The 15,212-nt window shown below is 38.2% G+C and overlaps 1 protein-coding gene across 4 annotated transcripts in view; it reads right to left on the reverse strand.

The window, feature by feature from the left end:
* The window catches only part of zmp:0000001200 (dedicator of cytokinesis protein 9), a 112,745-nt gene that overhangs the window by 40,018 nt on the left and 57,515 nt on the right, over positions 1 to 15,212 (reverse strand). For all 4 annotated transcript variants that reach the window (XM_042494354.1, XM_042494352.1, XM_042494355.1 and 1 more), the window contains exons 3-7: positions 14,651 to 14,740; positions 10,789 to 10,871; positions 9,145 to 9,214; positions 6,496 to 6,591; positions 4,855 to 4,989 (exon numbers count right to left, since the gene is read on the reverse strand). In XM_042494354.1, the coding sequence (XP_042350288.1) occupies positions 4,855 to 4,989; positions 6,496 to 6,591; positions 9,145 to 9,214; positions 10,789 to 10,871; positions 14,651 to 14,740 (474 nt within the window). The remainder of the gene's footprint in view (positions 1 to 4,854; positions 4,990 to 6,495; positions 6,592 to 9,144; positions 9,215 to 10,788; positions 10,872 to 14,650; positions 14,741 to 15,212) is intronic.

Raw genomic sequence — 15,212 nt, forward strand, 5'->3', positions numbered from 1 at the left:
TGGGACTCTGCAGCAGATCCCTTAACTGGTTTAAATCCTATTTACAGGATAGGATTCTTACAAATCTGATCCAACAGCAATGCCATGCGAAGTCGTCCAAAGGTCCATTCATGGTCAAGCTCTCTTCAACAGTCAAACATCCTACCATAACTATGAAGATGACAGATTGAATTACATTACAATAAAGCAGCCGCAGGTTTAACTCAAACTTGCAGCCTTTTTCGGCATGTCATCCCCTCTCCCTCCCCATTTCATATCCTGTCCTATACAAGAAGAGCAAAAGCCCAAAAAGAATATCGCTAGACTTAAAAAATGGATGTCTCAGCAAGATATAGAGAAACTTGTTCATGCCTTTGTTTCCATTTGATTTATTATTGAAACAGGCCTCTGTGAAAAATCAATAGGAAAACTACAGTGTATTCGAAACGCTGCTGCCCAAGTCCTCATTAAAACCAGGAAATGTAGAACACATCATCCTACTTCTTACATCTTCTGGCTTCCTATGAATCAAACAACTGATTTCAAAATATTATCATAAACCAACAAAACACTGAATGGTTTGGGGCCAAAATACTTGTCTGATTTGCTGCCTCATAACGAGTCATGCAGAGCTCTTAAATCATCGGGATAGGCACGCTGACTAACATCAGGGACAGAGCCAAACATGCAGATGCAGTTTTCAGTTATTATCCATCAAAAATCTGGAATTCACTTCCTGAAGACTTAAGGTCTGTCCTAAACCTTTGTTCTTTCAAATCGAGGCTTACCACTGCTTTTCTCAAGGTCTCCTAAGGATGTTAACATTGTTCTGTGCCTCTTAAATAATTTAAATCTAGTGTTATTGTTTGTTTTATGCTTATGTAAAACAATTTTAATTGGACTGGACTGAGGTCATTGGGTATCATTTTATGTGCCCAAGTAGTGGTTGGAATTTGACAATTTTGATGACTTTTAGTCTCACGGTTTCGGCTGAGAAAAATAATAAAGATGAACAATGAGAACATGAACAAAAGGGCTCAAACAGTGAGCATTGCTGCTGGACCACTGCTTATTCAACAACAACATATATGGGACTGAAAATGGCACTATTTAGCTCCAGAGATCTACAAAATGTGAGTCACTGTCTTGGATGGAGATGGGAGGCTAAAGCCCAGATTTAATTTAACTGCCACAGAAAGCAGATGGACAATGTGAGTTTGGGAGGGACACATTATTTCCATCTGTGTAACAAAGCCTCCAAACTCTGCCAGGACCACAGCGGAGACTTTTCTAAAGTGAGAGTGAAGTCAACAGAAAATGAGCTGAAAATATGACCTCAATGATGTCACTGTACCTTTGTCTATTACAGACAATTCAGACCCTAAAACTGCTGATTCAGCTGCTGCTGACCATGAGACAGCATTTTGATAAAGTATTCAAGCATTGTCTCTTTAGCTGGATATGGAAATCATTTCATTATTGTCAGCAGCCAGTGTTATTGTTATGCTGCGGTTATCACTGTTGCCAGCCTGCGATGTTGAAACAGCAGGGTGGGAGAGACTGGGAGGGAGACGGTCTGAGTAAACACAGAGAGGGGGAATACAACTGGAGTCTTGATAAATGGACTTAATCATCTGATAGGTAGGAGGACCCATCTCTATTTCCTCGACAACACAGCTGCACGCAACCTCCGGGAAATGAGTGGACCGTCTACTCCAAATTATTTTTATAACATATCTGTATTCTCTTGATAGTGAATGAGTCAAAAAGAAAAGAAAAAATAAAACCTCAAACATAGTTATTAGTCAGTTTTTAACCCTTTTGCTTCTCATTAAACCCACAGAAACTGCTTTCTCCTCATTAGCATGTGGTATAAATGCTTTGTGTGTTTGAGCATATGTTGGCATCTTAACAAAGCACAGGAGCAGCTTGAGGCTCATATGATGTCACCCCACATGCCATTACAGCTGCAGAGTTAAACATCTGCAGTTCCACTCACGGAGCAGTTTCTGCTGGTTGAGTTTGAGTCACATGATCTTTGTGACTTCAACAAAGCAGAAAACTCATCATCTGTTTGTGGTATGCAAGACGCTGCTGAATTTCTGCAGCAGGTTAATCACAAACAGAATGTTTTATGATGAAAGTCCACGCTCTGTATCATATAACCAACTGAGTCACAACATATTTTAGAAGCATCTCCTTAAAGGGTAAGTTTGGTATTTTTCAACCTGGATCCTATTTTCTTATGTCTTTGTGTCTAAGTGACTAATGGGGAAAAAAATATTTGAAACTGGTCCAGTACTAAGCAAAACCGGCAGCAGCAGAAAAGGCTGCAATGCAACAACTCAGGGCATTTGTGCACAGTTAATGTATGTCCACTAAAATATTAAAATAGACTTCTGTTAAAGGATAAGAACTTTTTTCGATTGAAGGGAAACAGCCCTGAAATTGCTATTACGGGACTCCATTTAGCCCTTTGAAACCTGAGCAAATTGGTTTAATTTCTTTCAAAAACATGGGAAGAAGGCGATGTGCAAATTAATGACAAATTGTCCAAAAAGTTACAAGAAAATTACATGAAAATAAGCAAAAAAAAAAAAAAAAAAGAGACAAGAAAGTTTGCCTTAACATAATTGTAAATTTATAATTATTAGAATTATAAACAAAATTTTCGAGACAGGATTTTTTTAAAGTAATATAATAATATTTAATAATATCCCTGTGGCTAATTTTCAAGTTATTTTGCTTGTAATTTTTACTTTTTTGCAATTTTCTGGACATTACTTGCTTAGTTGTTCTTTGCCTTTTCACCTGTTCCCAAAAGAAATCAAACCAATCTTCTCACCTCCAGAGGTTTAAATGCTTGTGAAAAGCACCTGAACACAGCATAACAAAGCTGATACAATTTCTTAAGGGTCAAATAAACAGAAAATTTGAAAACCTCTCCACAAAAGTATGTTATAGGTGAGGGAAACAGGATAGTGCTGAGACATTTAAGGTCAAACGAGAAAATCAGCTTCAAAGACTGGAGAGATAGGCTGGCTCAGATATATTATTCTAAGCAGCTTATCCACAAAGTTAATAATAGTTTAAAGGTTTTCAGAAATATCTGAGGTCCCTATCTGGAATTGACTGGTAGAGAAGATTAACATGTCTGTGTCTTCTTCTTTCTATTGTCCGATTACTTAACTCTATGAATATATATATATATATATATGAATATATATATATATATATATATATATATATATATGTATATGTTTTTCTATTCTCTTTTTTCTCTTTGTATCGTGGGCATGGAGAGAAATGCAATTTCAGTTTCTGTATGTCTAACAAACATGTCAGAATTGACAATAAAGCTGACTTTGACTTTGACTTACAGTATCCTTGCTCTCTGTGCATTATATAATTATTTATGCTTTGCTGATGAACATGAGGTGCAATATGATGTGGAATAAATGCTGTATGACAGCCTGTGTTACACACTGCAAAGGGGAACATGCTTGTCCCTTTATTTTTTATTGTTTGTACATCTGTAGTGCACTATATGGTTAAATACTGAAAAAGCAATAAAGAGTTTAACCACAACTCACAAAAAACTGTAATTTTATTGTGTATTGAGCCAGCATATTTTTTACACCTAACTGGGTCAATTTGAGCTTTACATTAACCAAACCAGAGATTGTGAGTTTTATTTGGGTTCTGTTGACTTTGAGAAAAGTGTGTTATATGCAGATAAAATAACTGTTTATTCAAATTCCATTTAATTACTGAGAGAATTCAAATTAAATGTTGAAAAATTACTGTTAAATTTCTTTCATTTCAAAACAATTTTTGGTTAATTTGTTTTCAAATTCTTGTTGTATGTGTTCTTATTATTTTTTGTTTTGATTAGTATATTCACCTTGTGTTTTTATTATGTACGGAGAAATACATATTATTCACGATGTGGTAAAAGTGATGGTTTTGTAAAATAAAATATAAAAAAACGTAACTTGCTGTATTTTGTGGTATTTTGTTAAAAATGTATGTTATGGTGAAGAAAACTGGCAATGAAATTTGTTTGTGTTTTTTGTCGTGTTTTTTGATTGGATTGAACCAGGAGGTTCATTCTTATTGAACTTTGTCCTCCACTGAGCTATGTAACAGAGCGAAGCAGGTCTGTGGTTAAAAGCTGGAAGGTGAACTCAGAGGGAGTCCATGGACACCTTATTCTGCACTGATAAAACCAAAAAAAAAGCATTCAAACAGCATGTCTATCCCTTTCCTCCTTCAATAGCTCGGGCCGATAACTCTCTCCCTTCACAAAAGGAATCAGACTGGAAAAATACTGATTGATGCCAGCTGGGTGCCTCATCAATAAGATCAGCTCTTTTCCATCTATCGAAATGATAGACAGATGATAATGCACCCAGTGAGTCTTGGCCTGCACTCGGATGCCTGCATGTGGCATTGATTGCAAGGCCCAATGGAAAGTGCACGGAAGTGAGACCTCAGCATTCACCTTGTTTCACCAGCTGAGAGTCAGCAGTAAAGCGTGACCCTGGGGAGGAGAGCGCTCAGGTTTCAGGGAAATGAACCACAGAGGGTCTCGCAGCAGCAGACCATCATGAATAGAGAAATCTGTGTTGAAATTTTGCCCGTTATATCTCATGTTTTACCCTGCATGTTGGAAAGTGTGTGTGTATAGAGAAAATAAATGTGAAGAGGAAGTTGCCATGTCCGTATTCTCTGTTTATTTCCGTTAAAGTGGCGTTTTAATTTCCACAAGGGACCAGGCCACGGGATATCCCGTTTGGCAAAGCAGGTCATCCAGGGTCGTCGCATGTTAACAATCACTGCCTTTGTGCCAGAGATAAATATTTTAGAGCGTACCTGAACCACACCCATGCAGGAATCCAAGAAGATGGTTCCTTTTGGCTCTTTGGAGATCTTCTCATCCTTGTAAAAGTTTAAATTATAAGAGCCGTCCCCGAGCTGAGTTAGATGGAAATACCTCCTCTTGAATGACTAAAAAAAGAAAGAAGGAAAAACAATCAACTTTCAATTAATGGAAAGCTAAATGCAAATGTTCTGGTCTTAATAATTTCAAGTCTGCTCCAGGACAGAAAGACATATGCTGTACAGATTGTAAAGTCCTTTGGAGCTAGTTTGTGATTGAAATTTATTTGACTCAGGGGAAATATTTGTGATGGAAAATTATACTTACACTTCCCCCGATAATGGAGGAAATGGAGCAAATTATTTGCAAGTGACAATGATACTAATATATCTGAATCTAAACAAAATTTACCCTTTCATGCATGAATTATTAAATCATAAAGTAATAATTGTTCTTAATGTTTGTTTTCAATATATATTATATTGAACGAATGTATCTTCCCAGAGCAGTTGACAGCATGCATGATGCGGCATGACGTAGGTGCAAGACAATAAAAAATTGCGTGCATCGAGGAAAAAAGCAACGTCTGCACACTTAATCCATGCCACACAAGTTTAATAGAGAAACAGTTCGATCCTGCTCAGATCAAAATCATTTTGACCCAATAAAGATTCAATTATGATCGAAACGTTATCTTTTTCAAACTCATATGGATTGGAATAATTGTGTAGGCATTACCTTTTAATCCCTTTATAAAAAGAGATTAAAAAAGATTACACTGAAGACAGAAATATACAATCTCCTGATTATATGTGTTTTTTTTATTATTATTATTTTCATTTATTTTTCATTAATGCTACATGACTGGTACATGATATACATACAATACTTTGCAGTTATGGAAATTTGTAAATTCATATGACTGCAACCAATTCTTATTTTCATTAAAGATTAATCTGCTGATTATTTTCTCAGTTAATCAATTAAGTGTCTTGTCAATCGAAAGTTAGAAAACTTCTACAAATGCCTTCTTAATCTTAAAAATCTTAAACTCCCTGAGACAAAAGGTGACACCTATCAATTACCAAAACCCAAACATTTTTAATTTGCTGTCATAAGAGAAGAAAAAAACTAATCCTGACATTTGAAAGGCTGTTTTTTTTTTTACATTACTCTGCTCTTTAAACTGCACTGCTATTTCCACTTGCCATATGTCTCTTTTTATGGTATCTTACCTATTTAACCAATGCTAGACTGATGGATTAAATAAAACCATTTAGTAGTTTGGGTTATTATTTTAAATTTAATTGTACATTACATGCACTTTTTATTTATTTTTTTTTTAAATCTAGACAACATGTTCCTAAACATATATATATTTTAAATACTATCTGTTTAGAGTCTGGGCTCCTGCTCAGATCCTCCAGATAGCTTTTCAGGGCGTCACATTTCACATCTCCATTAGTCTATGCATTATGTTTTGTATAAGGTTTTTTTTAAACTGTTTTTGTATTAATTAACTGAACTATGAACTATTTTTTGCTTGAAAAGTGACTTGATAGTCGTAGATGCCATTTCATTTTCTGATGATCAAATAATCGATTAATTGACAAATGCTTTCAGCACTGACTCACCCTCATGGTGACGCTGATGGCACTGTTCATGTTGCCTTTATATAGCCAGCCATGTTTGGAAATCCCGCCTTTCTGGGATCCGAGGGAGGCCGTATCCTGCAAGAGACACACAAGATCAGATGATCATTAAATCTTAAAATTTTGTTTTGTAAATTGTACAATTGTACCAACAGGGTGAAACTTTTCATGGTGAAACAAGTTGCAGTACTTAAAAATGGTGCAAATTACTCCGTACATCAAACAGCTGTCACCTTTTTTCAAGAAAGTGTAAAAATAAACATATATGTAGAGAAAACATATCTTAATATTTAAAAGATGGCAGATTTAGCTTTAAGAAGACTCAACATGTCTTAATTTGGATATTTTTGCAGCAGATCATCATAACGTGAGCTCATATCAGCGATGTTTTTAACACACCCCGCCTCGCCTCGCCTCACTGTGCAGAGACCTTTGATGTTGTGGTTTGAGACGACACAGAGCAGAACACCATGTAGGTCTGTCTCAGTCCAAACAAGCAGGCAGAGGAACATTAAACAAACTGTGACTGTTTAACAAAATAAATATCTCCATCTTCACAGCAGATCCGTGACATGAGGACCAGATTATCTGACACTCATAAGGCGGGCAGCATGAGATCACATACGACCAAAACCAGTTATCTGTTAAAAATGATCTGCAAAAATAAACCAATCAGGAAAGAAATTAAGGGAGAGGTGCTGAGCCCCGACCTGGTTATGATCAGCCCTGTGTGACATTTACAGTTACTTCCAGACTTTGACTACGGTGAGGAACTGTATTCCAACAATTTCACACAATGAGAAGAGAGAATGGCCTTTCAAGATGTCTCCATTCTGGTCCAGCACCACTTTTTCCTCTTTTCTCAGTCAAATAAAGCAAAAGGGAATTTTTAAAAGTGCTGGCAGGAGTTATGAGATTTTCAGTGTGCCTTGTGGAGTAATCCAAAAAGCATGTGGAAAGGTTCAGTGCGTTTTTCTCCTCATCAATGTCTAGACAACATTCACTGGTCCACAGAGAGGCAGACAAATCATGGAGTTCATTCTCTGTGAACTCCAGAAAACTGATACAAAAATAAAAATAAAAAACAACTGCCACACCATTATATGCCTCCATGCGGCAGTCAAGTTGTGTTCACGAGAATGAGACAGACATGATCACAGTGACCTTGGCCTTTTCACCTATGGTCACCAAATTCTTATAGGTTAATTGTTGAGTCCAAGTGTACATTTTTGCAAAGTTTGAGGAAATACCCTTGAGGCATTCTTGAGATAATACGTCCAAAGAGAATGAGACAGACGCAAGGTCACAGTGACCTTTGACCACCAAATTTTATAAAGCTCATCACTGAGTCCGAGTCTATGTTTGTGCCAAATTTAAAGGAACTCCCTGAGGGCGTTCTTTAGATTGGCTTATTATATTACATAAATGGGACAGACAGACGGACGGACAACCTGAAAACATAATGCCTCCAGCCACGGCTATCGCCAGCACGAAGGCATTAAAATGAGCAAACCAAACAGCTGCAATATTAAACTCCCGTCAGACAAAGAGAAGACAAAACAAATCTCAGTTGCATGTGATCCAAAACACACAATCATAAAAAATAAACGATTTCATGTGGGGATTTTAGAGGAAGAGTTCAATTGCTTTTCTTTTATCTGCACAAGCAACCTTGGCGTATGAAAAAAAACCTTGTTGTGAGGAGATGGAGGCCAGAGAGAGAGGCAAGAGTTGAAAGAAGGGTGATTTGGATCTTGTCGTTAGTCGAAGTCCTCCTGCCTCCTCCTGTCCTGTCGGAGGTGAGGCTGACTGTGAGGCTGAACAGGACAGAATCTGACCCGTGACGACCTGAGCAGAGCTTTCCTCAATCACAGCTGCAAAACACCAAAAGCTCCAAATTTCAACTAATACTGAGGCACATCTCGTGGCCTATGAGAGGTTCAGTTTGACATATCACGTGAGGAGACAAGGTCAGGATAATCACCATACATCTTGTGAGGGAGCGGGACCTTAAAGTATGTTAGATAACACATCAGCCGTCTATTATCATCTTTAAAGACTCCCATCAAATCTAAGTGTCTGTCAGGTGACTTATGAGCCTCCTTGTTGTGTTCTCTTATGAGCCTTTCCAAAGACAATAAACACACATTTAATCTGTATAAAAACACACACACACACACACACACACACACACACACACACACACACACACACACACACACACACACACACACAGTCATACAGGACTTGGAAAAGGATGAAAAGATCCAAACGTTGCTGGAAAATTTCATTGTGTAAAAAAACAGGGAGCTGTTTTGGGACATTGTGCGCCAGCATAAGTCTTTAAATCTAATTGCACTTAATTCTTTCCTTTAAATTCAGCTTTTAGATGCAAAAATGCCTTTTATCTCTTTACCAGCTGTAATGGAAACAGGAGAGGCAAGACTGATGACTGGTATTAGACAGATTTAGCAGCATGCAGTCTTTTCTGGGCTGCTTTTCTAATAAAGAGCTGTGATCCTCCATAAAAATACAGTAAAGAAACACTGCAAATACACATACTTCATTACTCTGAGCTGTTGATTGGATTAGTTTTGTTAAACCAAGGAATAAAAAGAGACATAGACTCACCTCATCTTTGTCGACATCCTCATCCACTTCGAACACATGGACAGCCAGTTTATCGGGCCTGGAGACTTTGCTGTTTTTCATAAAAATAAAAATAAAAAAATCAAGTCATTTATAGGCAGAGGTACAACCAAGTCATTATTTTCAAAGTCACAAGTAAGTCTCAAGTCTTTGCACTCAAGAATTGATTCCCAAGTCAAGACTGACAGGTCCTGAGTCCTAAACTTCGAGTTTCGACTCCTAAACAAGTCATAACGCACTCTTCACCAAATGTAAGGTTATTTTAACAATAGAGTTATAATATATCAAATTTACAAAAATCAGAAATGCTTTTAAAATTTGGATTTACTTGTTAAAACTAGTTTAGGGGAAGTTGCATAATGGCAACTAAACTGCAATACCAGAATTTCTCTTAAGTTTTCCATTTCTTCTGAAAGATTCGAGAACTTTAAACCCTTTATGTTAGCAAAAAATGGCGCACTGTATTAAAGACACATTTTCACAAAGAAAAAAATAATGCAAAGATGAAATAAAAGAATATACATATATTTCATGATAAAAACTACAGAATCTGAGCTAAACACGTACAAAAAATAAGCGATATTTACTATAAGCATAAAAAATACAACTAACTCGTGTGCAAACATAAGCAGCAGCAAATGTGCAGTTAAGGTGCACCATGATAAATATAGAGTGATGTCAGTGGTTTGGAGTAAATATTGCACTTATCCATTATTTTGAAGAAGGAAACTCTACTCAAGGGACACATTTGCTTTTGATGTTTAAAAACATTTTATTGCTGGTACTTGAATTTTTAGCTCTTGGGGTTTAACAGCACTTGAATGACTGACTGAGTTTAGCTTATCTGCTTTCATTTCAGTTCACTTTGCAAATGTTTCTGGCACATGTGGTCTGACGTGCTGTGACTGAAATGCGATTTTCCTTCAGTTTTTGTCATTGTCTTTGAATAAGTAACTTTGCATATTTGCAGCTGTCTCCACAGAGTCCAAAAGAAGGCAACATCTTAGCAAATGCAAATTCCAGGAGTGTTGAAAAGCAGCACTTGACTGTTAATGGAAACACACTCAGGTGAATACTGCCTGCTGGAAAATAAAAAATGTGCCAGAGCTTGAGTTTTTTAACTGGCGATCCACGTCACAGAGTATTGTTTTAACTTCCCCAGATTCACTAAAGTGACAGGACGTTTGGCAGCAGAGACAGAGTCAAGATCATAAGGTCATTGTCAGCTCATATTCTAACGTGTTGCCAGTAAAACAGATATTCTTTAGGGAAGAGGCTGGAGCTGATGACACAATCTCCGGACAATGAGGGTGGTTTCCACACAGGCTCCAGCCGGGAATTATCCAGTGCACCATAAAAAGGAAACAGTCTTTTGTTGTAGGGAAATAAGAATTATTTCCACGCATGCGTTTCCTTGTAATTAACTCAACATTTTTCCAGAAGCAGGAAACAACCAGGTGACAGTGTGTCTAGGTGATTGTGTGTGCAGTGTGTCTTTTGGTTTAAAACCTCTGGCATCCATTTATTATATGCAGTGTCTGTTCTTACTTGCCCTTCGTAAGAATGTCTTGGCCAACAACCACATTACCTCTGTGAGTATAGTGTACAGTGGTGCTGCAGACTTACTTCGGAAGCTGTCGAAAGTCCCCAGAATAGTCCTCATACTTGTAGTTGACGACATGCCAGTCAGACTTGTATGTCTTAATGCACTGAGAAGACAAAGGAAACGAAATACAGACCACTATAACACACTGTACAGTGCTGCTATAAAACACCACAGCTGTACTTTAGAGCTGTGTTAAGATGTCAGTATGGTTTGTGTCGCTGAATCATCATGAAGGCAAAAGCATTTAAAGATGTTCAGAACGGCCAAATTGATGGTGGGGTGCAAATTGCTCGAGAGAAGCAAGATGCAATTACTGTTTAAATATAAAGATAATGGTGCACACATTCAGACATGCACTCATGTACTCTTAAAAGTGATGTCTGAAATCTGCATACCACATTACAGTTGGCCAATAGATGCATTAAGCAGGCAAAACTGTTGAATTGTTGGTTTGGAAAGGTTACAGAAATTGTCAGAAGCAGCCCTCCCAAGTTAGATGTCAGAAAGTCGTGTGGGGAGGGGACTGTTCGACCATCTGATTTGGGCTTTGGTTGAAACATACGGAGTTCTTAAAAATGTGCTCTGCCAATCTCGCATTGCATTCCTAAAGGCCTTGACACAGCGGGGGCACTCCTTTTTTTTGGGGGGGGGGGGTAAATTGCACATTTACATGTTTTCAAACTGTTGTTGTCATGAGTGCTTTCACAAAACGTCAATATTACAGTGCAAAAAAGCAATATCATTATGCCAGAACAAGATCTAGATCTGAGCTTTTGCACTGCGAATAAAAGCATCAACCAATCATATTGTCCAGAACGAATATCATGTCATGGGAAACAATCGTGGAAGTGTTGCAAGTTTGTATCGCTGCTGATACGAATACTTTTGATGCAAATATTCACAGGCAAATATTTCACTTTTTTGTATTTATTATCTTTTTCACCTCCAGTGTGGAAAGGCCTTAAAAAACTGTCAGACTCACAGCGGACAGTTTTGAGAAAAAAAAAATAATTACAAATGATGCAGCACAACAAAAGATATAACCTCTTTTTGGCACCTATATTACCAACCATACAACTCGAACACCAGCAGGCTACAGTGGTCTGCCACACTCATTTTTTCAGATGTTTTTTTTTGTAGTTAAAAATGATAAGATTATGCACAGCTCCTTTTGTAACCAGAAAAGGCTTTCTACAAATTTTGGATAATAGGCAGAAAATGAAACCTACAAGATGAATGTTCTGATGAATAAAATTCAGTGGCTGACAAAACATTTTCTTGCAGCTGTTCTCATGAATCACAATAAAGCAAAATCACAATACACTGGTTGTTTTAACAATTAAAGCCTCTATGTGTTGAAATCCTCAAGGAAAAAGGGAGTGTATGGTCAGTGTTTACGCTCGACTTCCATCTAACCATGCACCAACTGGGAGGGAGTGTATCTCTGTCTGCCTTCACTTGGAGAGGAGACATCTGTTCATTGTTAGAGTCAGAGATAGGCGCACCTCACTGGTATCTATTCTGCAAAAATACGTGACCATTTACGAGAAATGCTCTGATGGGAAGACGAAATGCAACCTGATCAGGAGAGCGATCGGAAACAGAGGAGAGGCTCCTGCTGGGTTGATCCCCACAGCTGTCCTGGTGACGTCATGACCGGACTTGACCGGGAGTTTTAGTATCTTTATGACTTCAGACAAGGCTCCCTAAACGCTGACCTTTGACCTGGAAGGTAAACTGCCGGCAGCCAGTTGCTCTCTGGCTTTAAAAGACAGTAAGAGCAGTGTGCATGGGCCGGATGGTAAACCACTGTGCTCGTAAGAGGGAAAAACATTTGCCCTCTTACAGCAATAATTCATCATTTTATCAGCACCAACTGGAAATAATTCACAACAAGATTTTTTTTTTTCATTCCGACTGCAATTAAACTGCTAAAGAAACACATCTTAAAAACTTCTGTGTGTTTGTTTACAACTTGTTTAGTCTAAGTTTCGGCACAGACAGACAACACTATAAACCAACACTGACAGACAAAAACCAGAAGTTTGACAAACTTGCAGATTAAATTGATTAATTGTGCTTCATCCCCCCTATGCTGCCTGCCATGAATAGATATTACTGAGGAAACACAGCATAAATAGTCCAGTAATGATCTGTAATGAGCTGAAATACCATTCAGTTCAAAGTAAGATGAATGCTCCCTTTAGCGGAAATAAAGAGGTTTCCTAATCAGCTGTGATGTAAGATGTACATTGCTGCTGAAATAGGCCACAAATTGGGTAATGACTCACATTAGTGTCACTGTTCTGCAGGGACGTGTCTGTGCAGTTTACGTGCAGGTGATTTATGTACTTTCCTACCCACTTCCTAACTACTTGTACCAGACTTTGCACTTAGTAGCTCCATCAGATCTTCTTATGTTCTGCTATTAAATAAACTGTCTATATTTGTACAACCAGTTGTAGTACTTGAAGTGTTTTGTGATTTTTATTTATGGTAATACTGACCGGCACAAAAGTTTCTCTCATGATCATAAAGTTTCACTGACTGGGCAGTTTTTGCCTTTAGTTAAACTACTTAATGTTGACAATAGTTAAATTCTGTTGAATTAATGCTTCTTCATATTCCCAAAATATCACTTAAATTTACACTAAAGAAAAACAAAACTATTTATTTGGTGTGATTAACAGCATAAAACAGCATTGTCTTATTTTATCTGTTCCACTGCTTTTGTTGAAGCTATGTCACTGACATATTAGAACTCGCAGGCGGGGCCAGCAGGAAGTAAACCCAGAGGCTAAAAAACATTTTTGGCATATTTGCCAGACAAGCAACTTCACAGGGATGAATGAGAGTTGACTGAGATCGATTCAAGTCGAGCAGTCGTTTTTTTCTTTGCAGTGTACTTCTGGGGACATTTTGGTCCCCAGATTTTGCTGTGGAGTGCTCTTGACTTCCACAATAATGTTTGACATCAGCGGCATAGAGGGAGAGGGAGAGTGAACTGTAAGGTGAAGAAGTGGTGACTTTACAGCTCACAGCAACTTAATACATCGCAATCTCTGACTTTTGTTGAGATAAGCGTCGGCAAAAAATTTTGCAAATTTGTGCTCTGTCACTGGTACCGTTTGCTTGTTTACTATATTAAGTAAATGCGGCTGTAACGCTGAAATTCCCACGGAGTCAGTTCAAACCTTATATTGAAAACAAAATAAATTGCAGAATATTTGTTTTGAACAGCTAAGTCTGATTCCGCTCGCATAATTCTGAGTCAGGGTAGGCCCTACAGCCCTAGTGATTATGCTAGCCAATGTTAACGACAAGGGCGAGATTATTTGGCAACGTTGTTTGCTGCTCTGTGCCAACCTATTCATAATCGTAATCATCCAGTTTTAAATCTAAAATATCAAATAGCAATTCAGAAGGCGTGAGACTGGATCCGTGAAGCGCTCACATTAACAGATAATCTGGGATATCGGTACAAACCAATGTCCCACACCAGATTTCTCCTCTGATTGTGGTGAGGGGTTTAATCAAGGATAAATCGACCCAAAACTCCTGTAGTTTTAGCCGAGCTTTAAAAACGTAACTACTGCATCATCAGGACTGTGTGGGTGTGGTTTCAACAGATTTGATTGACATCAGTCTGGTATCCAGATTTTGATCAGAATGTTGCTAAATCATGATTGGTGCATGTAATAACATGACATCAGCTTTTTTTCTCCCATCTGAGACTTCTCCACTTCAGACAAAAACACAAATACAGAAATCTCTAAAGTGAAACAACCACGTCTGCCCAAAAATGTTTATGTAACAACCCCCACTGCTCATATAAGAAGTTGATTAAGACAACATGTTTCCAGGACCTTTAAATCAGCTTACCTCTTGGACAAATAGACTCTGAGCCTCCCTCTCTGCATTTTCAGGCACTGTAGGGTACAGAGTTCTCCCTTGCCGCCTCAAAGTTAAAATCTGCAAAAGAAAGCAGCGATTTATTCCAGAAGATAAACAGAGCAGCAAACATAACAACATTGTAAAAGTGAAAAGAAAATGTGGAAGACATTGCTCAAAGCTGGACAGTTTGTGGTCTCAGCTGGACACAGTTGGTCCGGGTGTTCGTTTAAATATTTTTCTACGTTTGAGTCAGGACTGATGTGTTTCGAGGGTTCAAAGGGGCAGCGTGTGAGGGAGGCAGACTGCTTGTCCATACTGTTCAGCTCCAGGAACCACAGACACACCCTGAGTCTGGCTCTCTGCCACTGTTGTGCAGCCGCACTCGGGGTAATCAGCATCTCAGCACCTCCAACGCCTCGTTTCACTAATGACCAACAGGTTCAATGTGTGCCGGAGCCAAACAGCAGTCTCACAGTGGAACAAAAAAATCAAGGCTCCTATAGCTTTAAATTAGAACAGACTAAGCGTGGACAGCCATGCTAGCTGCTCT

This window comes from Plectropomus leopardus, chromosome 10 (genome assembly GCF_008729295.1).
Source record: "Plectropomus leopardus isolate mb chromosome 10, YSFRI_Pleo_2.0, whole genome shotgun sequence".
In the NCBI taxonomy this organism is placed as follows: domain Eukaryota; kingdom Metazoa; phylum Chordata; class Actinopteri; order Perciformes; family Serranidae; genus Plectropomus; species Plectropomus leopardus.